Raw genomic sequence first — 27,035 nt, 5'->3', positions numbered from 1 at the left:
GGAAAATAAGGTTTGTTTCAGTTGGTAGGTAATTAGTAATCGTAATAACAATAATAGCTATCCTTCTAAGCATTAGTCCACACAGCAGGCCTATGAAATCGGTATTTAAGCCCCCCTTTTCAAAATGAATAAATTGAGGGACAGAGTATTAAGTGGCAGAGCTAGGATTTGAATCATGGCATATATATCACCAAAGCCTTTGTTCCATAGTGCTTGGTTAAGCATACAGGTTCCAAATATGTGTGATTTCCTCGTCTTTCATCAGGGACATAGAGTAGATAAAGTATTTAATACAGTGCTGGGCCATAGTAAGTACTGAGTAAATGTTAGCTACCATGATTATTGTTGTTAAGAGATTGCTGTTATTATTTCTGTTCCAGCTTACTGCAGTACTTTATGCCTTTTTAGACAGACATGTGGGTAGGATCATTTATTTTCAGTCAACAGTAGATTATTAGATGGGTGATAGCTTGCAGTTTGGGAGTCTGTAATCTGTCTGATGCTTTTAGCAAGAATTCTTATTTTTGCTGCCCCCAGTGCCATGTTCTCTGTGGCTGGATTGCAATGAAACTGTACTTTGCCGCAGAAACACAGTGGGGTATATTCCCTCGCAGAGTGGGCCTAATAAAACCCTAATGCAGTGTGCCATTGGGAGTCACTGGTTCCCTTGTTAACTGAGAGTTAATTTAAAAAAAGACATGTGCATGAAAACAACAGGTTGTAGAGTTGGCAAAGCCTTTAGAAATAATTTAATCCAACCCCTTCATTTTACTGATAAGGAAAGTGAGCCCCAGGGAAGGGAAGGGTCTCACTCAAGGTCATACAGCTGGCAGTAATTGTCTTTCCAAAATTAATGTGAACAGTCTTTCCATATGTCAAGGAATGCACCTTCCTACCCCTGTAAGCACAATATCATGACTATGATTGACTTTGTCTAACAGCGGAAAAAGCTAGCTTTTAGGGTCTTGCAGGGCTCTGAAGTCATCAGATCTCTAGTCACGCACTAGAGATCTTCCTGTTGGTTGCGCACTCCTCAAGGAATGGGCCTGCTCTTATTCATGAGTTAAAGCACATTTCAAATCTTACCTCAGCCATTTACTGGTTTAGGCAAGTCACTTAACCTCTTTGAGCCTCTGTTTCCTTAGTCCAAATTAGGTAATAAGGCCTCTGTCACCAAATGCTTGTGAGCATCAGATGAGGCAAGTTGCAGATACATAGTGCCTCTCCAGTGGGCCTTCAGTAAGTTTGTACTTCCAGCTGATGTTTAACTAATGCTGTGCTGAAAGCTTGGGCTACATCAAAAAATAAGAAAGCCGCCGAAACCGGTTTGGCTCAGTGGATAGAGCATCGGCCTGCGGACTGAAAGGTCCCAGGTTCGATTCCGGTCAAGGGCATGTACCTGGGTTGCGGGCACATCCCCAGTGGGAGATGTGCAGGAGGCAGCTGATCGATGTTTCTCTCTCATCGATGTTTCCAACTCTCTATCTATCTCTCTTCCTCTCTGTAAAAAATCAATAAAATATATTAAAAAAAAAATAAGAAGAAAGCCAAGGACCCTGCCTCCATGGAAGGACGAGTAGAGGTGAGGAAGGAGACAATCAACAAAGATACAAGTGAACTAAGGATAGATGCTCAGGTCATACTACGTGCTATGAAGGATAATAAAGACAAGAAAGTGAAATGATGGGAAAAAGAGCGTTTGGGAGAAGTGGACCATTTCAGCTAGGAGTGGCCAATGGTGGCCTCATAGCAATTATATTTGAAAAGGACCTAAATCATATAAAAAAGCTAGACAGTCAGAGATCCAGGACAAGAGGGTTCCTGAGAGAAGCAGGAAGGCCCTGGGCAGGAGCAAGCTTGACATGTTCATGTAACCAACAGCAAGGTGGCCAGTGTATCTCTAGCATATTGAGCACAGTGAACAGGACATGATATGAGGTTGGAAACATTGTCACAGCTCCATCTTGAAGTTCTAGGCTATCCTGCAAAATTTGAATTTCATTCAGAAACCAGGGGAAGTCCATTGTAGTTTTTAGGGATGAGAGACTCTTACAGAACAAAGTTCAAATGTTTGATCTTTGTCCCTGATTCCTGAAACCCGTGGAATCTCTCAAGTGAAAAGAGTGTCTTTTATATGCTGATGAGAAGACTGGTGGCCGGGGACCTTAGGTAGTAGCTTCATCATGGGGGTTGGTTGCCGGAAAGGCCAAGGCCTGATTAAAGAGAGGTTGGAACTTTCAGCATCACCCCCTGACCACCAAGGAGGTAGAGGGGCTGGAGAGCAAGTGAATCACCAAAGCCGATAATTTAATCAATCCTGCTTTGTCATGAAACCTCCATAAAAACCGCTAAGCCACAGGATTTGGAGAGCCTAGGGTGGTGCACACCAGCGAGGGCATGGATGCTCCACACCCCATAGCTTGTCCTATGTGTCTCTTTTATTTGACTGTTCCAGAGTTGTGTCCTTTAAAGTAAACTGGTAATAGTAAGCAAACTGCTTCCCTGAGTTCTGTGAGCCCTTCTAGTCATCAAATCTAAGATGGGAAGGCTGGTCATGGGAACCTCCTATTTATTAGTACAGCTGGTCCGGCAGAAGTATGGGAGGCCTGAGCTTGCTACTGACACCTGCAGTCTTGTGGGACTGAGTTCTTAAACCTGTGGAGTCTGATGCTACTCCAGGTAGTTAGTTTCCAAATTAAATTGATTGTAGGACAGCCAGTTGTCTGGAGATTTAGAGAATTGATTGGTCTGAGGAAAAACCCCCAAACATTGGAGTCAGAAGTATTGTGGTTAAAAACATCCCAAAAGGATAAACTTTAACTCACCTCATTTACTGATTGATTCAAACAATATTTATGAATGGCCCATTCTGGCCAGGCTCAGTTCTTAGTGCAGTGAATGAATCAAACAAGAACCCCTGGCCACATGGAGCTTGCATACTAATAAATATGCAAAATTTATAGAGTATTTACTTCCTGCTGGCTCTGTTCTGAGTGCATTTACCTGCAGTAACTCACATGATCCTACCAGCAGTCCTACAAGAGGCATACTATTATTATCTCCATCTTTAGGAAAGGAAACAGGCATAAAGAAGTTAAATAGTTTGTCCGTAATAATACAGCTAGTGACTGATACAGCCCAACTTTACCCCCTGGCAGTCTGTCTGTGCCGGGAGCCGGTCCATGCTTGCTGTTTCAAGGGACCTGGCATATATGGCATACTCTTCTTAATATGTTTGCTCACCTTCTTGGCACTATGTGTTTTAACCAAGGTCTCTGAGAAAGGTTGTTTCCCCAGGAAGGGATTTTCCCCTGAAGTTAGGGAGGGAATAAAACCTCTTAACTAAGTGCCAGGCGGGTAATTAATCACTTTAACTATGAACAATCATGCTTAAGCTACATAATCTTTACTCCCTGGAATGGAGATAAGAAACGCCCTAACCTTTGTAATAGAGATTGATAGGATTGAATCAACTGGTATACATACAGATGTAACAAGACAGCAAGAGACAGAGAGAGAGACAGAAATTGGCACAGAACCTACACAGAACGTTCTCTAGAGACAGAAGAACTTTGCTGGAGAGAACATGGCAAAAGATCCTGGACAGAAACTGGCCTCAGAACCTAGAGACAGAACCTAGCGAGAGAACATGGCAAAAGATCCTGGACTGAACCAGACTACAGAAATTGGCAAGAGAACCTGACTAGAACCTGGTGACTGAACCTGGCTGAAGATCCTGGACAGAACCTGGCTGGAGAATCTAGCGAGGGAACATGGCTACAGAACCTGGCTGGAGAATCTGGAGAACCTAGCAAGAGAACATGGACACAGAACCTGGCTGGAGATCCTAAGCAGAACCTCTCTGGAGATCCAGACCAGAACTTGGCTGGAGATCCTGGCTGGAGATCCTGGCTAGGCTGCTGATCAACTGAACGCTGTCTCCATGTCATTCCTTCTTCGCCGACTCCGTCCACACCTTTGGGGACCCCTGGACCTGCTGGGGCAGGACCCCAGCATGTCTGATTCAGTCAGAGCCTATCATTTTGTCTCTCCCTGAAAACCACCCTGAGGGGCCCTGACTGCTATGAGAATGCCAGTTAGGGGACCAGTGGGAAGTGGTAGTCAGAGAGTCCGATACTGGGGCTTTCAACAATGCTATGAGTAGATACGATTACTCCCACTTTATAAATGGAAAAACTGAGGCTTAGTTCACACATCCAGTAAGTAGCAGAGCCCAGATACTACCCTAACCCTTTTATTTCTGAAACTCAATATCTTTCCACTAGCATTTCCATTTCCTGCAGAATTGGAGAGCTTCCACTCCTTTATGATCAAGAGGCTAATTTGAAGTATCTTTTAGCATCAAGATTAGAAAACTGGGCATTTAAATTTCTATTCCCATTTGGTAGGCATATAAGTAAAAAATAAATAAAATGTGGATACACCAACATATATACTTAGACACATATAGGATATTTTTTCTTTTATCATTTTTAAATTGAAATATATTATGCATAAAGTGAAATATATAGATCTTAAATGTATAGTTTGATGAAATTTGAAATGTGTACCCCCATGTAATCAACACTCTAAACAAAATATATGCGTGTGTATGTAGGTAGGTAGGTGGGTAGATAGATGGGATTTAAAATTATAACGGAGGTGTTGAGTCTTCATATCATGATTAATGATGAAGACTTCTCCCACTCTTTCCTTTCTCTCATCCCTTCCTGCTTCTAAATTGACATTATTGTTTCCAGTGCACAGAGGTTGCACAGAATACCAGATGTGGGTCAAAAGATGACTGTGTCAAAAATAAAAACAAAATTAACTAAAAGAACAACTAGCTATTTTTTAGTGCTTGTTGGAGGAAAATCACACTGCTATCCTCTCTGTTTTTCTGTGAAGGGGTCATGTGCCTCAGCCCACACATTAGCATGTGAGCCTGTTGTTCCAGTAAAATGAGTCAGAGTTCCTCAAGAAGGCAGGTTCATGTATCTCAGAGCTGTGTGTCAGCATCTCTGGAAAAGGTACAATGTATTGTATTGGCATGTCTCACACACACACACACAGACACATACACACACACACACTCGCTCTCACACAAGAGATCCCACAGCTAACAAGTAGCAGAAGTGGGATTTGAACTCAAGCCTAGGGGACTCAAGCATGAGGCTTCCGAATCACAACAAGGTACAGGAAGGACCATGGGGCCTGTATGGAGGGCTGAGCAAAGGCCTGGAGTCAGAAATGGGCTTGAATTCTGCCTGTACTACATATTGCCTTTATGACCCTGGGTCAATTTTATACTGTTTACTTCCTTGATTCATAAAGTGAAGATAAATGATAACATCTGTGTCATAAAGTCATTTTGAGGATTAAAAAGGTCACATACATAAAGCAATTAGCACACTGCGTGGCACAGAGTTAGGACTGGGAAGTGCTGGTTAAACCAGTAACGCAGCAGTGGCCGTGGAAGTTGTCTGCTAAGTCAGTAGATGCCAGTAGATGTTTCTTTGGTCATACACCCTATCAGTTAAAAACATGTTGAGCTTGCGTCCTCAATACATGGAAACTTACTTAAGATTGGGCGTAGACGTGTTCTGTGCTTATGGATTCAATACACTATTAAAACAGGTGAAACACAGCTGTCTTCATGCTAACATTATGCAGGATTTTAAGGTGCACTGTACATCGAAGGCCAGGTATGTTTTTGATGATTGCTAAATGCTTTTGTTTGTGCCTGTGTATATCTCAGACAGTATTCTTGATAATTTTGATATTTCCCCCAGCTCTTATCTGACTAGGTCTTCATTGTTTTTACATTAGAGTATTAAAGAGCTAGTACCAAATATAAAAGTATCTCCATTTCCTTCTTCTTTTCTTTAATCCTCACCCAAGGATACGTTTATTGATTTTAGAGAGAAGAAGGGAGAGAAAGAAAGAGAGAGGCATCAATGTGAGAGAAACATCAACATTGATTGGTTTCCTCCCATACACACCCTGACCAGGAATCAAATCTGCCACCTTTTGGTATATGGGATGATGCTCCAACCAACTGAGCCACCTGGCCAGGGCACCATTTTCTTATTTAGTTGAATCTGAATTGTCAACATTACCTTTAATCCTTAGACCCAATCTTTTTCAGCCGGTTGCCCATTTTGTGAGGGTTGCTTTAAATAAACTAGATAATCCCTATGACTCCCTAGGCCGTGTAAAGAACAGCACATAGCAAACCCTGGGAACTGTGGGCATAGAGGTGAGAGCTCCCACGCCCCTCTTCAGAAACTCACATCTTACCTGGCCCATGACTGTGTGATGTTTGGACCAACTAATGGATCTGGTGACAATGTGCATATTAAGGGCTGGCCAGGCTTAATTAACTTCCTTAGACTGAAAATCATATAAATGGCACTTCCAGTCCTTTCTTCCGGAATCCTAATGCAACACCTACCTTGAGCTCTCCCTAGAGTGCCTGCGGGCCATTTTAGGAACACCGCTTAGAAGGTCTTCATTGTCCCTGTTATGAAAGCCTTTTCCTTTTCCTTTAGCTACTGAGCTATCAGGAATCAAGTGCCTGTAAGTGAGGGTCACCTGGGCATGAGACCTACGATGACCTCACTCCTCCCTACGGGAGCTCACAGTCTAGCTCCCATGGTGCCAGGGCCTGGTTATTCCCTGTAGATCATGTCTCTGGACACTGCCAAGCTGTGTTGCCCTTTGGTGCCTAGGTCTAGACTCCCCCATAGTCTCCCCAAGTCTTAAGGCTGTTGTTCCCCTTCTCCCGGGAAGGGCTAGAAGATCCCGGATCCTCCCCTCCCCAGGTTAATGTGCCTGCCACTCGGGAATCCCCACCTTCTCCATGGGTGCTGAGAGCCCCTTCCTTTCCTTAACTTCATTCCCCTGGGTAACTCACCCCAGTGTAGCCTAAAGCCCTTCGGTAGCTCCCAAACCAGGCCACAGTGCATGAGAACTGGGTGTTTCCCGCACCCACACAGGCCTGGTGATCGCCAACGCTACTCCCAGAAGTGGTGAGCCCTGTGTGCAAACTGGTAGCTGGGTCCTGACCAGGCGGGGAAGGGTCAAACCCCATGAATGCCTCCTTTCATGGTCGCGGGACAGGGCCCCTATTTTCCCCACAGAGACCCTCCACTTGCTTTCAGAAGTAACGATCAAATGTGAACTTTCATGGTTTATTTATAGCTCTGCCTTAGAGAGAGAAAGAAAAGAAGTGATTAAAATGCGATTTTACCAAATATTTTGTTTTTAAAAAGGTCTCATTGTGTGGGCAGAAAGGAAAGAGAAAAGTCACTGCATTCATTGTGCTGTCTAGACTCTCAAACAAAGAGGGTAGCGTGCTGCACATTAAGATTGTCCGGCTCCTGCCTGCTGACAAAAGTATGAATTTTGAGGCCAACTTCAAATAGACCCCTTTGAACAGAAATATATTGTGGGGGGTGGCTATATTTAGCACGTGTCAGCATTTCCATAATAACTCCGTATTGTTATGCTGTGGTAATTTCCAGATTTATTGCAGCCAGTGGGTTCGTGAGGTTTCAGTTTTATGTTAATTATTTGGAGAAATTAGAAAACTCAGCAGTGCTATTTCTGATGACAGCGCTGATTCTCTGGGCGTTCTCCTTACTATGTCAAAGACCCACAGTGAGCCCTGCCTCCCAGGAGAGAGGAGGCTGAGCACCAGTCACTTTGACTGCCCATAAGCATAACTTTCTATTTTTTAGAATGCAGTATTTTTTTTTTCCTTACAATTATCAAATCAGTATATGCCATGGTAGAAAATTTCGAAAACACACAAAAAAAGAACAAGAAAAAGAAATGTCACGTGCTCTTGAACCTGTTCACATTTTAATACACGCTGACCCAGTGTTTATTGTGCCTTCATATGTAACTTGCACTTAGAACAAACAAACTTCTTGAGATAGAATTGAGAGACAAGTATTTTTTACTCCCATGGCTCCTTTATGTTTTTGCAGCTATGTTTTCTCTGCCCTGGTTAGAAATTCTGATAGTTGCACTAATTTCTTAGATATGTACAAAGTCACTTGGATAATACATGTTTGATGGTCTCTTAAGTTGTAAGACGTAGCCAAAATTCAGAAATGAGAATATAAAGAAATGTATCGTCATCATCATTTCCATTTTCATCTGGAGATACGACCTCTCCGCAATCCTCAGGCTGATCTGTTGTGGGAGAGAAGGGGGCTGCTTCAGTCTTCCTTCCTCATTCACTTTGTTCCCAGCACATTTGCTTTTTTTCTGATTCCTCGGAGGTGCTCAGAAGGGTCGGGGAAGAGAGGTTGGGCGTGTAGGAAAGTTCTTATCTAATCAGCATTGTCATGAATGGTCTGCATGCTCTCTTAGCCTAATAGATGTTTATAGGCTCTGTCATAGATTTTGTTGGAGGACCTCCGCTTCCAGAAATCTCTCACTTACATTATCTTGGCTTGGTTAATTCCGCTCTGTTCTAGTATTTGCTTCTCTTCTCCTAATTCCTTAGAAATCCAGTAGATCTCTCAAGCTGACTCTGCCCCATTAGGTGTCCATGTTGGATGGGTCCTAAGACAGCCCATGGCAGCCTCTTACTGCGAGCCACGGGGTCTGGACACAGTCAGCCTTTTGGAGTCTGACAGATAGTGACTGTGCTGGCTGACCCAGATGCAACCTGCCCTCCACTTCTGCGCTGACGTGCCAGCCAGCCCTGCCTTCCAACAGGAGCCACACTCATTTCAGGGTCCCACCACCTCGGGGGCAGGCCGAGTCCCTGTTGGTCTCGGTGAAACCTGCTCTCCTGACTTATGAGGGGGACACTACTCTCACCCCTCCCCTAGAACGAGGCCTGGTGCACAATAAACCCACAGTTGTCTCCTAAAAATCCAGCTCTTCTCCTGACCTTCCATGTGGACGAAAGATTTAAGAGTTGATTCATGGGTCCTCAGCCACCCCTTTTGCAAATCCTTCAGGGTGGTCTGTTTGCAGCTCACTCTGGTATCTTATATCTGTCATCCTTAAATCTCAGCCAAATCTTCCATTTTAAGTGTTCTCTCACATGTCTGATCCTTGAGTTCATTCATCTCATACGTTCCCCGAATGTGTACGCTGTCCCAGATGCTGAGTTTGGCAGCAGAAATAATTATAGCAGCTCGTGTCTTAAGGAGCTCACTGTCTAGCTGGGGAGATGGATGTGCTAAGAAGAAATTGCGGTGCCGTGTCATACATGCTCTGATGGCTGGCAGCACAAGCCACTGTGGGAGCAAAAAACACCATCTAGGAGGGAGGCAGGCACACAGTGGGATGAGTTAGAAAAACTCTTCTCTGTGGGGTAGACACCTGAGCTGAGTTCAGTGCTTAAGTCTGTACTTTTTTGAGAAAAAGTCACCTCTTTTTAAACTTTTGAAGTCTCTATTACTGGTGTTTGTTTCTTAGTAATTTATTTTAAAAACAAGCAGAGGTGATATGAAGAAAGGAAGAGAGAGTTCCAGGCCTGCCTTTTGTCCACAGGAAGGGAAGTGACATTTATGGGGCACCTACTAGGGTGCAGGTTTCCTGATCCCGCCCAGCAAGGCAGTCCTGGAGTGTGGTCTGAAGCTGAGCCCAGCCTGGGGAAGCTGGCCATGGGGTTGCCGCGGCCATCTTAGCAAGACACAGGGATTCTGTCAGGGAGTCAGAACTATGCCTGGGAAGGAAAACGTCCTGACACACACTGGGTGGGCAGAGCTCTTAAAACATCCTCCTGGAGTGGAATGCCAGCGACCTCACTACGATGTGTTTGATGTTTGCCCCTTCACAAAAAGGCCCCGCACTGCCCTTTTTTAGTTTTTATCCTTTCGCCATGATTTCGTTTTCAATAATTTTTTATAACTTTTAAAATCTCCTCCTTACTTAAAGCTTCCATTTCTTTTCTGCTGTCCATGTGCTTGTTGCTCTGAGCATCCCTGATCTCTCCCACTGTGTACTTTTTAATATGTTCAGGGCAGGTAACTAGTTCAGAACGTTCTCACTGTTCTTGGGGAAGAGTTGGTAGAGCATCCTTGCCGGAGTGTAAATGTGTGTAAGTAATGAGCAGAGGAGGAAGCCTTCACGATTCCTAACCCTGAATAACCATTAAAAGGATGTTTGTCTGCTTCCAACCTCGTGTTTACCACACTGTTGTGATCATGGTAAACATCTTTTCCATTCCATGGGAGCTACTTGATGGGGCCCGTGCGTTCTTTCTCTCTGTATTCCGTGTACACACATTGAGTGCTGTGCTTGGCACATGGAAGGGGCTCGATACCTTTTATGAATATTCTAGGTGCTGAGATTAAGAAGCAAACAGAAAAGCCCCTGGCCTCCTGTAGTTACACTCTGGTTAGGGCAGGGAGTGGAGAAGGCAGATAAGGAACCCATGAACCAGTGCATCCATGGCACGTGAGAAGGGAAGTACTGGTAAATAATAAGTGTGTGAGTGAGTGTGTGTGTAAAATTCACAGGAAGGTGGCAAGGATGGGCAGGGGCCACTTGGATATGTTCTAAAGATACACAGGGTCCCTGACATTCTGTGTGGTAGTCAGCTTTTTACGTTTTCCCCTCCCCTGGTAGCATGTGACTTTCTCTGGGACAAAGAGGATGTCTTATGCAAATCTGTGTCCCTGGCACAGTGGCTGCTACATAGTGAGTAATTAATAAACATACAGAATAATAAGCTGTACATATGTGACCCCGAGTGACCGCATCCTTAACAATAAGGCCTCAGCAGCTGCTTCCAAGACAGGGCCTCTTCTGAGGACCTGTGTCAGGCTATTGCTCGCCATCTCCCTAGTCAAGTCTGCTGGACTCCAAAGTGTGGGTTCACGCCATCCCCCTCACTTTGCCATAGCTTTCACAGCATTGGAAGACTGCCCGATGAAACGGAACCATTTCATTCCTACCATGGAGCCAACACCATCTATGGTTGACGTTGATGCTGTACACGCCAGACATGTCTACCCAGACACTGCCCCTGGCTGCCTGCTGATTGTTCCCTTGTAAATACAAGAGTGTCCTAAAGTCAGAGTCCAGAACTCAAGTCGAATGGCCTCATCCCAGAGGCCCATGTCTGTACTCACAGCTTCAAAGACTGCTCGGGGGAAAGCCCAAGGTGAACTGAAGAGGCCTTAAATAGTTTATCCTCCTGTACAGGGGCCAGGTGGGTTCTAGTCAGTTATTGTCGTCCTGAGTTAAGGGGACAGTGTGTTCAGTGACTTATTACGTTGCATCTTAAGCCCAGGTGTACAGGCAATGGGAAGAAGTCATTGTCTCCCACCATGCCCTGCGAGCGGTCACAACAGCTTCAACCTCTGGGCTGTTTATGCCCTGAAGGCCTCAATATTCAGCCCTTTATTAACCCTAGGCTGTGTGCTCATAGGTATAACTTTTAGTGTTTACTGGGGTTTTATTCCCATTACCAGAGAAAATGAGTTGGTGGGGAAGGACTAACTGAATATCTTTTTTTAAAAATATATTTTATTGATTTTTCACAGAGAGGAAGGGAAAGGTATAGAGAGTTAGAAACATCGATGAGAGAGAAACATCGATCAGCTGCCTCCTGCATACCTCTTACTGGGGATGTGCCCGCAACCAAGGTACATGCCCTTGGCCGGAATCGAACCTGGGACCTTTCAGCCCACAGGCTGACGCTCTATCCACTGAGCCAAACCGGTTAGGGCACTAACTGAATATCTTAAGGGGAAATGAATTCTAGTTAGAATCCCTTGCCTGGGACAAGCCTCACTTTGGGTTCAGCTTTCCAACTCCATGTTCTCTTTTGTAGGAGGCCATGGCAAGAATGAGCAAAGTTGGGAGAGTTGTGTTTCCCAGACTCGAGGATAAAAGGTAAGTTATGTTTTATGTGCACAATGCTCAGGAACGAGAGCATGTAAACACGCAGCTCTAGGCTGGAACAAGCCTTGGCAGTCAGGTAACCCAGTCCTTTCCTTCAATAGTTGGTAAAACTAAGTCCCAGAGAGCTAGAGTCACTTTCAGTTACCTCCAATCACGAGGTAGGGCCAGACCTGGGGGTCAGATACAAACTTCTGAACATCAGGCCAATGCTCTTTTGTCTAGGTCATTAGCAGCAAATCTGCCCTTCTCGGTTCTAAAACATGGATCTCTTATATCTCTGTCAAAGGACACAGTAGCATCTGTCCATTCTTTTACCCTTTGCATCACTTGGCATTGAAGGCTACATCATGACCTTGATCAGTACTTTAACCCCAGTCGCAAACCACTAATTTATTGAGCTTCTACTTTAAGGCATTATGCTCATTAGCCATAGCTTTAGAGGGGAATAAGACACAATCTTATTTATGCACAAAGATCATTTCAGAACAAAGGGTAAGTTCTACACAGTTGTCCAAGGAATTAAGGAATGGGACCCTGGGGGTGAGAGGAGGTTAGGTCTTAGCTGACTTTAAATGCTTAAAAGAAATTGTTAGATGAACAAGACAGGGAAGGACATTCTCGGTAGAGGGAATAACATGCAAAGTAATAAAGGTGAGAGCAGCATGGTATGTCAGCTAACTTCTATAAACACATAATTCTGAAATGCACAGTATGAGATGGGGAATGGCAGGCTATGAACCTGGGCGTCAGGGAGTAGGTGGGCTCATGCCCTGGGGAGTCTGAGGCCCTGCTAAAGACCTCAGGCTTCTCCTACAGGCAGAATGGAGATGCTGAATGGACCTGGTCAGATGCAGAGTTTAGAAAGATCTCCCTTAGAGGATGAATTGGAGGACCTAAGGGTAGAAGCAGAGATCAGGTGGAAGGCTTCATCAGTAACCCAGGTGAGAGATGAAAAGACCTAAGTCACTGGTAGTGAGTCTAAAGACAAACAGCCCTCGCGAGGTGCCTCAGTTGGTTGGAACATCGCCCCATACACAAAAAGGTTGTGACTTTGATTCCAGGTCAGGGCCCATACCTAGGTTGTGGGTTCAATCCCCAATCATTGGGGTGCTTACAGGAAGCAATCTCTCTCTCTCTCTCTCTCTCTCTCTCTCTCTCTCTCTCTCTCTCTCTCATCATGAGCATGTCCTGCTCAGGTGAGGATTAACAAAAAGAAAAAGAAAAATGATGGAGAGTTGTGCAGAGACCTTTTATAATTTGGGAGAAGTATTTGAGATGGAGACATAAAAGCAAATTTCACCTTATGTAATGGACAGGCAAAGCACCAGTATTTACAAAGTAATCCAGTTTATTTTTATTTCTTTTTTTTTTTTAATTTTCACCCAAAGATATTTTTCCATTGACTTTTAGAGAGAGTGGAAGGAGGGAAGGAAAGAGATAGAGAGAGAAACATGGATGTGAGAGAGTATTTTTATTTTCTTAAAGAAGGTCTCCAAATGGAGTTGTGCTGTTAACACTACAAATATAAACTCCTCTCTCTCCTGGGTTACTCCTCTCTAACTTCATCTCTCACCTGGGTTACTCCTCTCTAAATACAAGCCTGAGAGGACCTAACATTGGGGAGCTCAACTCAGGAACAATGAGAGATCAGAGTTTCCAATATAGGGGAGCCATGGGCTAGCAGCATCCTTTTGTTGAAATTAAAAACAGATTAATCTTTCCCGTCTCTTCACTGACTCTCCACAACTTTAGAGGGAAGTCTGTTTTTTGTTGTTGTTTTTTTTTGCTTTAATATGTCTTTATTGATTTCAGAGAGGGAGAGAGAGATAGAAACATTAATGATGAGAGAGAATCACTGATGATCGACTGCCTCCTACACACCCCCACTGGGGATTGATCCTGCAACGTGGGCTTGTACCCTTGACCGGAATCAAACCCAGGACCCTTCAGTTTGCAGGAATATGCTTTATCCACTGAACCAAACCAGCTAGCGCGGGAAGTCTGTTTTTAAGTTCTCCCAGTAAACCCATGTGCTCCTTTTGCAAAGAATCTTTAGCTTCTGGCTGTCAGCTGGGAAACTGCCTATGACACAGTGCTCTAGCACCATCTGCAGGCTTCCTGAAGATTTGCAAGTAGAAAGGGACCCAGTCCCCCTGAGCAACTGGCACATCTCTTCCTTGACTCAAGTCACATTATTATCTACAGGGAACATGTACTTCGGTCTGTACCACACAGGAGCAGCTGAATGAGTATGGAGAGAATTTGGAAGAGAGGGGATTCGCTTGATTTTAAAAGTTAGCATCACAGAAAGTATTATTTAGTGACTATGGTTCAATATATCGTTTAAGAGGATCCCAAATCTTACCCATATTTACCTGTGGTCTTAGAGCAGTCCCTTACAAGTGCCTGAGAAAATTTTGTTCCTCAAAAGGCATCATGAACAGAACAAAAAAGCATCCTACAGAATGAGCAAAATATTTGCCTATCATATATCTCATAAGGGATTAATACCCAGAATATCTAGAGAACTCCTAAAGCTCAACAACAAAACAAACAACTCAAATCAAAAATATGCAAATGGTTCAGCCAGTATAGCTCAGTTGAATGAGCATTGACCCATGCACCAAGAGGTCGCTGGTTCGATTCCCAGTCAGAGCACATGCCCTAACAGCAGGCTCGATTCCCAGTAGGTGTTGTTGTGCAGGAGGCAGCCGATCAATGATCCTTTCTCATCATTGATGTTTCTATCTCTCTTCTCCCTCTCCCTTCCTCTCTCTGAAATCAATAAAAACATATTTTTAAAATAGGTAAAGGACTTGAATAGACATTTTCCCAAAGAAGGTATGTAAATGGCCTATGAAGACATGAAAAGATGCTCAGTACCTCCAATTATTGGTAAAATGCAAATCTGAAATATAATGAGATATCTCGCATCCATTATTATAGCAACTATCAAAATATATGTATATATGCCAACTGTTGACAAGGATTTGGGGCAATTGGAACCTTGTTGGTAGAAATGAAAATGGTGCAGCCACTGTAGAAAATAGTGTGCTTGTTCCTTAAGAATTAAAAATAGAATTACCATATTGTCCAGAAATTCCAGTTCTGGGTGCATACCCCAAAAGAACTGAAAGCAGGGGCTCAATGAGATATTTGTACACTCATGTTAATAGCAGCATAATTCACAGTAGCTAAAATAGAGAAGCAACCCAAGTGTACATCAATGTATGAATGGGTATACAAAATATGGTATATACATACAATGTAATATCACTCATCCTTAAAAGGGAAGGATAGTCTGACATATGCTACAATATGGATGAACCTTGAGGATATTATTTTAGATGAAATAAACCAATCACAAAAAGACAAATATTATATGATTCCACATATGAAACTAGGGGCCCGGTGCACGAAATTCATGCACTGGGTGTGGGGGGGGGGGGAATGTCCCTCAGCCCAGCCTGCCCCCTCTCACATACTGGGAGCCCTCAGGCGTTGACCTCCATCACCCTCCAATCACAGGATCGGCCCCTTGCCCAGGCCTGACGCCTCTGACAGAGGCGTCAGGCCTGGGCAGGGACCCTCATTTCCCCCATCACTGGTTCTGCCCCCAGCCCAGGCCTGATGCCTCTGGCCCAGGCATCAGGCCTGGGCAGGGGACCCCCAGACCCCTCCGATTGCTGGCTCTGCCCCTTGCCCAGGCCTGATGCCTCGGCCAGAGGCGTAGACCCCCATCACCCTCCAATCGCCTGATCGGCCCCTTGCCCAGGCCTGATGCCTCCGCCAGAGGTGTCAGGCTTGGACAGGGGACCCCCATCTCCCCCCGATCACTGGCCCTGATCCCCGCCCAGGCCTGAGGCCTCTGGCCCAGGAATCATGCCTGGGCAGGGGACCCCCATACCCCTCTGATCGCTTGCTCCACTCCCTGCCCAAGCCTGACGCCTCTGACCCAGGCTTCAGGCCTGGGCAAGGGGACCATCATATCCCTTCAATCCCCGGCTCCGCCCCCCACCCAGGCCTGATGCCTCTGGCCCAGGCATCAGGCCTGGGCGGTTGACCCCCAGCCCCCCGCCCAGGCCTGATGCCTTGGCCAGAGGAGTTGACCCTCATCACCCTCCGATCACCAATCACCGGATCGGCCCCTTGACCAGGCCTGAGGCCTCCGGCAGAGGTGTCAGGCCTGGGCAGGGGACTCCCAGCTCCCCGTGATCTCCCACTCTGCCCCTGCCCAGGCCTAACACCTCTGGCCGAAGCATTAGGCCTGGGCAGGGGACCCCCAGTTCCCCGCGGTTGCAGGCTCCGCCCCTGCCTAGGCCTAACGCCTCTGGCCTAGGCGTCAGGCCCGGGCAGCGGGGAACCGCAGTGGCAGCGGGGGGTGCTGCGATCACGCGGGCTCTGCCCCTGCCCCTGCAGGATGCCTCTGGCTGAGGCGTCTGGCTTGGGCAGCGGGGACCCACAGCTGTAGCGGCCCCGCGATCATGGGCTCCGCTTTAGGCCCAGGAAAGGGACCCCTAGCTCCCGGGACTGCCAGCTTTGACCGTGCCCAACTCCCATCACTGGCTCCACCCCTACTTCCTGCTATCACTGGCCAGGGCGGCAAAGGCACCTGATTCTCTGATCATGGATGGGGGGCAGGGCAAAGGCGGCCCCAGGGCCGCCTTTGCCCTGCCCCCCAGCTCTTAGCTCCCCCCTGGGTTTCTGATCACTGTTAGTGGCAGGGGGCTTCTTCCTGCTTTCCCTTTTGCCTCCCTGCATTGTGCCTACATATGCAAATTAGCCGCCATCTTTGTTGGCAGTTAACTGCCATCTTAATTGGCAGTTAATTTGCATATAGCCCTGATTAGCCAATGAAAAGGGTAGCACCGTACGCCAATTACCATTTTTCTCTTTTATTAGTGTAGATAATTAGAACAGTCAAAATTATAGAGAAAAGGAGTAGAACGTGATTGCCAGGGGTTAGGGAGAGAAGGAAAGGGGGAGTTATTGTTTAACTAGGGGCCCAGTGCACGAATTCATGCACCTTGAAAGGAACTGTGGGCCTCGAGGCTGTGGTGGGCACAGGGGAGGGTCTTGGCCCATCCTCTGTGCCCCTGCCCAGCCCCTCCCACTGCTACCCTGCTCCTGCTGCTGCCACTCCCATGCGCTGATGGCGCAGAGCGATTGGGGCCAGCGCCATCAGTGGGTGCAGCAGGCAGAAGTGTTGGTTGCTGCCTTGATCGCCCCTCAGGAGCAGGGGGCTGGAGAAGCCCTCAGGGGCAATCAGGACCTGCCCTGGGCACCAGCAGTGGGTGCGAGTGGGACTGGCGCTGGCAGCGGATGTGAGAGGTGGCTGCCAGCCCCAAATGCCCCTCAGGAGCAGGGGGAGATGGAGAAGCCCTGAGGGGCAATCGGAGCCAGCAGCCACCACTCGCGCCTGCTGATGGCACTGACCGATCAGGACCAGCACAGGATGCCAGCAGCGGGTGCAAGCAGGACCAACGCTGCAGCAGGTGTGAGCACCAGGCAAGATTGCAGCACATGAGAGCAAAGAATTTTCAGTAACCACCAGAGGCTCACCCCATGACAGCAACCGGCACCCCGCCTTAATCTGGTGCCCCTGCTTACCTGCTCCACCATCAGTCTGTGGCCTACACCCACCATGTTCTGAGCTCTGCCACCTGCTGCCATTGCCTGCCATACTCCACATACACCCCCTGGGGGTCAGCACACATCGTAGCGACTGGTTGTTCGGTTGTTCTGCTGTTCGGTCTATTTGCATATTAGGGTTTTATATATATATATATATATATATATATATATATATATATATATACACACACACACACATACACACTAGAGGCCCATTGCAGGAAGATTCCAGCAAGAATAGGGCTTCCAGCGGCTGGAGCGAAGCAGAGAGGGGAGCAAAATCCGCTGAGGTGGGCTTCGCTCCCACTCCGAGCCACTGTGGCTGGGTTTCCCCTCCCGCTCCCAGCCGCTCCTGCTGGGTTTCCCCTCCTGCTCCCAGGGGCTATGGCAGGTTTCCCCTCCCGCTCCCAGGCGCTGTGGTGGGTTTCCCCTCCTGCTCCCAAGCGCTGTGGCGGGTTTCCCCTCCCGCTCCCAAGCGCTGTGGTGGGTTTCCCCTCCCACTCCCAGGCACTGCCCCTTCCCCTCCAAGCCACTGCCCCTCCCGCTCGCAGCCACGGCTGGGCTTGCCCTCCCACCTCCGCCTCCCACCTCCGCAGCCTTGGCTCTGTTTCTGTCCTCGAGGCCCCTACTTAGCTCCCTTCTGTACCGCTTGGCCTCCATGTTGTCCTCAGTCTTCCCTCACAACTGGTATATGCAAATTGACCGCCATCGTTTAGCTTCTATAATTGAAACATTGTATCTTTTGGAGCTGTTGCTTCAGGAGCTCAGAGCCGGACAGTGGCAGGCGGGGAACCTTGGCTTCCTCCATCACTGGAGCAAGCAAGCCTCATGTTCACTTCAATTGCCTGGCTGCCGGCTGCCATCTTGGCTGGCAGTTAATTTGCATATTTTGCTGATTAGCCAATGGGAAGGGTAGTGAAGTTACGGCTAATTACCATGTTTCTCTATTATTAGATAGGATGGGTATAGAGTTTCAGTTTTAAAGATGAAAAGAATTCAGTGGAGGAATTATTGTGTGATTGTACAATAATGAGAATGTTCTTAATGCCACTAAACTGTACACTTAAAAATGGTTAAAGTGGGAAAATTTCACATTATGTGTATTTTACCAAAAAAAAAAAAAAAGAAAGAAAGAAAAAGAAGAATAAAAAACACTGGTGGGGAAACATGGTTTGGACCTCAGCTTCTCATTGTGAAAAAAAAAAAGAAAAGAAAAGAAAAACATCCATCTCTTGGTGTTCTAAGATAATAAAACTATTTAAGAGCATTCATTCACATTTCTTAGTACTTGACAGCTCATGGAACGTATCATATTTTCTTGTTTCAAACTGTTATCTTCCTCTTAAAGCAGGGAAATTGAGGCTTAGACAATTATAAAAAGTTGCCCAAAGTCACCCCAGTTCCTCTTCCTGCAAAGCTGATGTCTTCCCCACTGTACAAAATGAGGCCAATAGAGTTGCTGCAGCATTATCAGCATTAGAATTATGCATGAGACCTGTTACTGGGCCAAGCTCTCATAGCAGTTTTGAGATCCCCAAGTTAGGAAGTTCATCTCAGAGAGTGAAAGAATTGCTTAGCATTAAATTATTGAGTATCATTAAAAGGATAAAATTGCCATCCCCAGCATCATTATATAATTAACTAGAAGCCCAGCACACAAAATCGCACGGCCCCACCCACTGCATGGCCTCGCCATGCTCACAGCCCTGCCCACTCATGCTGGTCTTTGATCATTAAGGCATTAGGGCCACAGGCATTTTATAATATAGATAATTTGGAAACCCTCAGAGTGAGTTTTAGTAGAACCCACACACAACTAGATTAATGATAATATTGGAAAGTTAATTTCTTATTTTTTAAATACATTTTTATTGATTTCAGAGAGGAAGGGAGAGGGAGAGAGAGATAAAAACATCAATGATAAGAGAGAATCATTGATTGGCTGCCTCCTGCATGCCCCACACTGGGGATCAGGCCACAACCTGGGCATGTGCCCTGACCGGGAATCGAACCGTGACCTCCTGGGTCATAGGTTGACACTCAACCACTGAGCAGCCACACCTACCAGACTGGAATGTTAATTTTTTTTTTAAATAGTCACCATAACTATCACTGGTACCACTTCCTGTGAGCCAGGCAGTATGCTACTAGTAAGTGCTTTTCATAGGTTACCTCATTTAATTCACACTGCAGCTCTTCAGGTAGGCCCTATAATTACTCTCATTTCTAAATGGGGACATTTAGGCACAAAAGGATTAAGTACCGTATCCAAGGTCACACAGCAAGTAAAGTCCAAGCTGCGATTCAAACCAAGGCTTTTGAGCCCAGCTCCTAAAGCTGTGTTTGGCCCCGGCACAGCTCTTGAGTGACCATAAAGCTTAAGGTAGAAATGCTTGGAGGGAGGGGACTCCTATTACATTACTCTCGTCAGCATGTTGACAAGTAGAAGTTCCAGGGCTATTCTTACAATCTCTCCCCTCGCAATTCTCGAGCTAGCACCAACGTTCCCTCATGAGACTTCCCTTCAGAGCACCCCAAGACACACTAACCTGGCTTCATCAACCCTTTGCCCCCAATCAGCTCCTCCCAGGAGGGAGGAGTAAGGACAGAGTGCAAGTCTTCAAGCTGCCTTGTCTCTCTCAGGATTGGGCTGCCCTGCCATCTGACTCATGGCCAACCCCAAGTTTTGACAGGTCTCCCTGAAGAGTCAGCTGGAGAGTACTGGAGGGCAAGGTCCTCTGTAGGACGCCTGCAGGAAAGGCGTGAGTCTCATGATTCTAGGGCTCCACTCCCAGATAGAGCAGTCTGCAGAGGAAATGTAGGCGTGGAATCCGCAAAGGGTGATTAAAAAGTTTCCTCTTGTCCCAGGTGAGGCTGTGGTTTTTACCCAGTCATCCAACCTGGGACTAGTCATGTACGAAGTATGTATTAAAGCTGGGAATGTGAATGGACCTGTGTTCAGCCTGTACATCACAGAGGAGGCTTTCAGATGGACAGACCTGAGTGTGAATCCCAGCCCTGCTGATTTTTATTTATACTACTCCATTTTTTGTGTTTTGTTATTTTTTTAAAGAAGTCCCTGGGTTGTGTGTGTGTGTGTGTGTGTGTGTGTATATAATGGAATGTTTCCTGATGATTTCATAGAAGAAGGGAAAGGGAGAGAGAGATAGAAACATCAATGATGAGAGAGAATCATTGATTGGCTGCCTCCTGCATGGCCCCTACTGGGGATCAAGCCCTCTATCCAGGCATGTGCCCTGACCGGAATCAAACCACGACCTCCTACTTCATAGGTCGACACTCAATCATTGAGCCACACTGGCCGGGCTATTTATATGCGCCTCTCTGAGCAAATGTTTTTGCTTCTACAATGGAGATAATACCACTCCATGTAGGTTAGAGGTCATAGAGGTAATGCTACCCATTGCTCAGGAAGGTGTGAGCATTGAATAATTGGGAGGCGTCTGCAAACCCATCACAGATATACCCCCGTTCTAAATGTAAGGGGAAGCTGCAGAACTGCTTGTCTGAGGTGACTCAGTATATTCCTTTGTCTCCCACAGATATTATGACAAGAAATATCAAGTGTTCCTGAAGCTGGTGGAGCACCAGAAGGAGTACGCAGCCATCATGAAAGGGGTCTGAGCAGAGCTTGCAGGTGCCTGTGTCGGAAGGCCGTGAGGCATTGCACCAGGGACCTCTGGCACTTCCTCTTCTATTCAAGACCGCTTAGGTATCATATTTTCCATCTCTGTATTGCCTTTCAATAAAGAAAACCAAGACATGTGCAACCAGAACTAGAGGCTTTCATCTCACCATTGTTTGCTTGGTAGTTTCCACAGGCACCGACATGGAGACAAAAGTTTCACATAGGGTCATAGGATCTCCTATAGGACTAGGTTTGGGGATCATTCGGGCCAGGGGAAACGTGTGCTTATTAATTGATTGAATGTCAGTCATTAGATGGAAGACTTACATAGCTTTAGGTAGGACATCTAATGTCTATTCTATAGGTGGCTAAAAGCTGTTGTTAAGTTTTTTGGAAATAATTTCAAACTTACAGAAAAGTTGCAAAAATAGGTATTACACAGAGGAACACCCAAGCACCTAATTTTTATATTTTAACATTTACCTCATTTGCTTTATCGTTTGTGTGTTCTCTCCACACGCTTGCACACACATATGCACATGTATGTATGTCTATCCACACACATTTTTAATGAGTCATTTGAGAGTACATTTCAGTCTATTTAACTTTTATGTAGCACTTTTATTTAATCTGCCATTCATATTCCAGTTTTGTCAATAACTCAGTAATATCCTGTATGGCATTTTTCTCCCTCCTATACGGGATCCAGTCTAGAATCAGATATTGCATGGAATTGCAGAATTGTCATCTTGCAATCATCATATTAAAGATAGGTACAGGCAGGAATCATCGGTGGGTCCAGGAGGGAATTTCTATGGGTAACAGGATGTATGCATGTTCTTCAAATGTCTCCTCACAGCTTGTTTATTATTAGTTACAAGAGGAAAAGGAATGTTAACTATACAGGGAAGAAACGGGACAGCATCTTGATTGGGTGATTAGAATTAACTGCAGCTGGGCAGATGGACATCCTGCGCCTCCAGATGTGATAGCCTGCGAAGGACATAGCATCACACTGGCTGGGAATGCAAAGCCTGAATCTCATCATAAGGAAGCATCAGACAAACCCCAAATGGGCAGCATTCTATTCGTTTAATGCACTATATTCTTCAGCAATGTCTATGTCATAAAGACACAGAAAGGCTATGAAAAATTTCAAGATTAAAGGAAACAAAAGAAACAGGATGACTAAAAGCTTCTGATGTAGGCAAGTATTTAAAAAAAAATAGTTGCTTTAGCTGATAACATAATATGCACATCACACCATTTCAGACCCAAGAGTAAGTGCTAATGTCACAGTTCAGATGAGTTTGGGTAGAGGGTATATGGGACTTTAGAAACAAGTCAGCAGGAATCAAAGAAAAGTCCAATACAACAGTCAACAAAAATCATTTAGAATACAGATTCTGGGCCAGGTACTGAGGTGCTCGCCGGGGTACAGGGATAAATAAAACATGTCCCTGCCCTCAGGGAGCTCCCAGTCTAATGAGAGATGGAGAGGAGCAAATTCATGACAGCACATGGTGAGAGGTGCCCAATAGGAGAAGGTGCCTCCTGCCAGGGAGCATGGAGCAGTCAGAGGAGGAGTCAGGGGTGAAGGGTTGTCAGGTGGGATGATAAGCAACATGGCACAAAGGCTGTGAGCCCTGGCTTAAAGCTGTGTGGCTTGGAGAAAGGCCCTTAATCTTCCTAAACCTCAGTTTCTTCAAGTTGAAAATGAAGACATTAATAGTCATAATGAGGGTTAAATGAGATAATTCCCATAAAGCACTCAGTTTTATTTTCTTAACTATGCTTATCTTTTTGCAGGGCCTGACATCTAGAAGATGCTCAGAATAATAACAATCAAAATTCCTGAGTAGGATGACCCCACCCAGTTGCAAAGGCCAGGTCTAAATAGCATTCAACAGTATTCAAAGGCCATAAAGATCTCGGGCTGGCAAGCTCCAGGGAGAAGGTGTGTGTGGGTATGCAATGCAGACACAGGAGAAAGCCCAGTTCATTCACCTCTCCCTAGAGCTTGGGCTGGGGATCAGAAGGGTTTGGGGGTAGGGTCAGCACCTTGGAAGTCAGGTATAGCAGGATCCAGACGAGATGTCAGGACAGTCAGACAGGCTTGAGCTGCCCAAGCTGGTCGGCACTGACTCAGAACCTCAGAACCGGGGCGGGCCTCGGCCTGCTCCTGCCAAGCAGTGCTGAATGCAGTAGCTGCGCATGGCTGAGAACCCAGAGCTGTGACAGTGAATGACTGCCAACCACTGCCCAGGTGCCCCCTGTATGATCTCTCTCCAGTCCTCCCTGCAGCGCTGAGAGGCAGGCAGCCTTAACCTCACATTCCGGTTGAGAAAGTTGAAGATCAGAAAAGATCATCCACTTGCCAGAATCTCTCAGCTGATTCCGGTCCCCATCTTTGTGGGTTCAAAGCTTTGAAGGTCGCCCCCTTGTGTCCACTGGAGAGGAATCCTGCCCACCAACTGCTCTTTGGTTACAGTGCTCATGCCGGCCCTGGTGACCAGCCCTGGGTGCTGTCATTCTCTCAGGCAACTCAGATCCAAACAAAACCTAATTTAGGGTTCCCACTGCTCTACAGGAAAAGGAAAACACAGAGATAAGGCAAGGAACATGGGAACCCTAGAAATCCTCTGGCATCCCCACAGTGAGGAGCAGCCTGGACGAAGGGCTGAAAGACATGGGGAGAGATGCTAACCTCTGGCCCTCGTCCCCCCCTCTGTCAGTGGGGTAAGCCTGCTGCCTACCTCCCAGGGTTGGAAGTAAGGATTCAGAGAAAGAACGGTGCCCAAAGCCCTGAGCACAGTGCCTTGCAGACAGTAGGCACCCACAAATATTGTTTCTACAGTGCTCTCTTTGTGCCACCTGGCTAGCAAGTTAATCCCAGAGAAAAGAATTCTGGTTCCTATATAAAGCCAGTGTTTGCAGAAAATGCTCACGTCTCTGTGGATTTCTATAGCCATGTGCAGCTCAATGATAAAAACTCCCATGACTCCCACACTCACCTTCTTGCACTGGGAAAGGAGGCTTTAGTGAAGGCACACATGTAACATAGAAGTATATTTAGCTTCTATGAATAAGGATTACAGTGCAGCCAGAGCGGTTTGTGGGGTTTTGTTTTGTTGCGCACTGAAAGCTTTCCTTTTCAGTTGAAACCAGCCTTGCTCAGCCAATCATTGTGCCAAAGAACACGTTAGGATTTTAGTTTTGGTCACAAATACTTCCCACATGTGAAGGATGTAAACCTGACTTCCGAAGCAGCCTGAAAGAACACACGCTGCGGGGAGAGAAGCAGGGGAGAGAGGTGGCGGGAGGGGTGGGGGGGAAGGCGGGTGACAGAATGGTGTGAGAGGATGCAGAGCTGCCATACACCACAGGACCCCAAGCCAGAGCGTGCTGGACTCCAAAGGAAGTGTCCAGAAGGGACCCTCCTTTCATGGGGACACCCTGGCTTGGGTTGGCCTTTATGTGCAGAACCATCTATGTTGTTGCCAGTTGCCTTGAGAAGTGAGGGATGAAGGGGTACAAGTTCCAAGGGAGCAGTACAAATATTGTGGGACATCCCTGGAAGCTTCCAGCTTTGAAGAAGGTACCAACCACCAATCCGCAGGTGAGGGTAACAGGCTGGAACATTAAGGTCTTCATGTTAACGTGGTGCGCTGTCTAGGACAGGCCTGGAGACAATCATGTTATTCGGGTTTATTTATCTTCTGCCACTGGCCAGCGGGCTTTTGTAGGGCACTGACCCTCTTAGGGCTGGTGTTCTCTGTACTTAAACAGTTCCTGGCATGCGTGGGTGCTCAATAAATAAATACACAAACACAAGACATTTTTTTTTCTGCCCAAAGAAGGCTGATAGAACTAAAAATATCTCCGAAATATCTCACTTCAGGTCAGTCTATGATATGCATTAATGTGCCTTAATTGAAGAAACATAGAAAACTTAAAAATGTGACATGGTCATGAAGGGTTCAAAACGTTATGCCTATACCTAAGGACTCTCACGCATGCACACAAATGCGCACACACACACACACACACGCATAACCACACACCTCATTTTGGGTTGTCACTCAAGCTCAGAAAACTTTTGTGAATTTTCGGTGTGGTTACAGACCATTTCCTGTATGATCTCTAATGGGAAACCAGTTGCTTCGAGGTCCAGAAATGCCCATTGTTCACTAGGGTACATATGCTTTCAGAATTCAAGGGCATAGTTACAAATAATTACCATCAAAGGATTTCACATGAAGGACATTGTCGCTAAACAAGAAACTAATGACTGAGTGGAGCTCTGTAATGTAATTATGTTTCAGAGGGGCCTTCTGATGAATTACTGAAGAGTCTTTGTGCTGTCTCATGTCTCCATAAATACACTTAACTGCTATTGACAGGAATAGGGGGGAGTCTTCAATATAAAAAGCTTTTTTTTTCTTTTCCAGTTTCTAAAGGGAGAACTTAAAAAGAAAAAGTACATTGTTAAAAAGGATGTTTCTCCCGGTACTTCTGAATATTGGACAATTATGTAATTTTTGGAAAACAAAAGTAACTTAAGTAAAAACAAAGACGACTGCTAATAAATCCAGCTTTCTCAATTTATGAAGAACTCACCCATTCATCGTATGGTTAATTTCCATCCGAGTATAAAATCATTTAAAATACATATTGGAATAAATGCTTGAAGTCTTGATTAGAAGTGTTTCCTTTTTAAAATCTAGGGTGGGCATGGTTCTCTGATGTATAATTTTAATACATACAAAATGGAAAATGTTTTATTAACCTCTGGTATTTAGGCAAAATCAATAATGATGCCTTCTATTTGAATATTTCTTTATCATTTCCATAGTGATTGTATATATATTATCTCAGCTGCTCCCCAATAGTAAATTAATGAGGCTGGCCCAACAAAGGTTGGGCTACCATTTTACAAATACAAAATCCATGGTTCTGTGAGTTTAGGTAATTGTCCCATAATCCAGTAGCTGGGATGTGGAGGCAGGACCACTCTGCTGCTTCTGCCAAAATAAATTCAACTAGCTTATTTGTGTAACAGAGGGTGATGCATTAAGTTACTAATTGCTCGCCCCTCCATGGTTCCCCTCTTTAGCAGATGCATACATATCTGGGAGACTCCTTCTGATATTCATTGGTTGACCAGAGTTCTGTGTTATTTCTATTGGCAGCACAGGTAAGGTGAAAAAGCCTCGAGCTGTGGAGCCACTGGGCCCTGCCTTCAGATCACAGCCTCACTGCTTACTCATGGGCAGTGTACGAACTCATGCAAGCTACTTAACCTCTGAGTGTCTGTTCCTTACCTATAAAGTGGGAGAAAATAAGTGGGATGATACTTCCAAGTGCCTGGCACAGTGCCTGATATAAAATTTAAGTGCAACAACTATCGATTTTTCTCCTCAACCAATCCATTTTTACTTACTAGGATTTCTAGAAGTTACTCCTCGTCAATTTGGACAACTTTATATTCAATGTCTATAGATGAAACTTCTATGTTCCACCAGTGACAACCAACCATTATCAGGCTCTTACTATTCCAGTTCCCTCCTTAGGGCCAGAGTCCTGGAATAGATCCTGTTGGTGAATAAAGGGGCCAGTATCTGGTTGAGGAGAGAGGGGACATATGTAGAAAGAGATTGAACAACCATAGAAGTCTCATGCTGGGTCCCCAGTGTGATGAAGAACCAGGTGGAAGACGTATCTACCTGCAGTCAGTGGACAGGTGCTGCCAGAGGCCCAGGGAGGCCAGTAAGGTAGGTCTGTCTAGAAAGACTCACCTGGAAATGATGAAAGCTGAAACATTCTAGCCCTGCCTTTCTCAGCATTGCTAAACTGCAGGTACTGGGGGCCT

General features: G+C 45.8%; 1 protein-coding gene across 8 annotated transcripts in view; it reads left to right on the top strand.

Moving 5' to 3' along the window:
* FGGY (FGGY carbohydrate kinase domain containing) overlaps positions 1 to 21,309 on the top strand; it is a 412,099-nt gene extending 390,790 nt beyond the window's left edge. For all 8 annotated transcript variants that reach the window (XM_081087572.1, XM_081087570.1, XM_081087567.1 and 5 more), the window contains 2 exons: positions 11,810 to 11,871; positions 21,078 to 21,309. In XM_081087572.1, the coding sequence (XP_080943698.1) occupies positions 11,810 to 11,868 (59 nt within the window). In that variant the 3' untranslated portion in view covers positions 11,869 to 11,871; positions 21,078 to 21,309. The remainder of the gene's footprint in view (positions 1 to 11,809; positions 11,872 to 21,077) is intronic.
* Positions 21,310 to 27,035: the final 5,726 nt, after the last annotated feature.

The sequence above is a fragment of the Myotis nattereri genome (assembly GCF_964212035.1).
Source record: "Myotis nattereri genome assembly, chromosome: 3".
NCBI lineage: Eukaryota > Metazoa > Chordata > Mammalia > Chiroptera > Vespertilionidae > Myotis > Myotis nattereri.
Note: the sequence above shows the minus strand (reverse complement) of the source record. Positions and strands in the feature narration are given on the sequence as shown.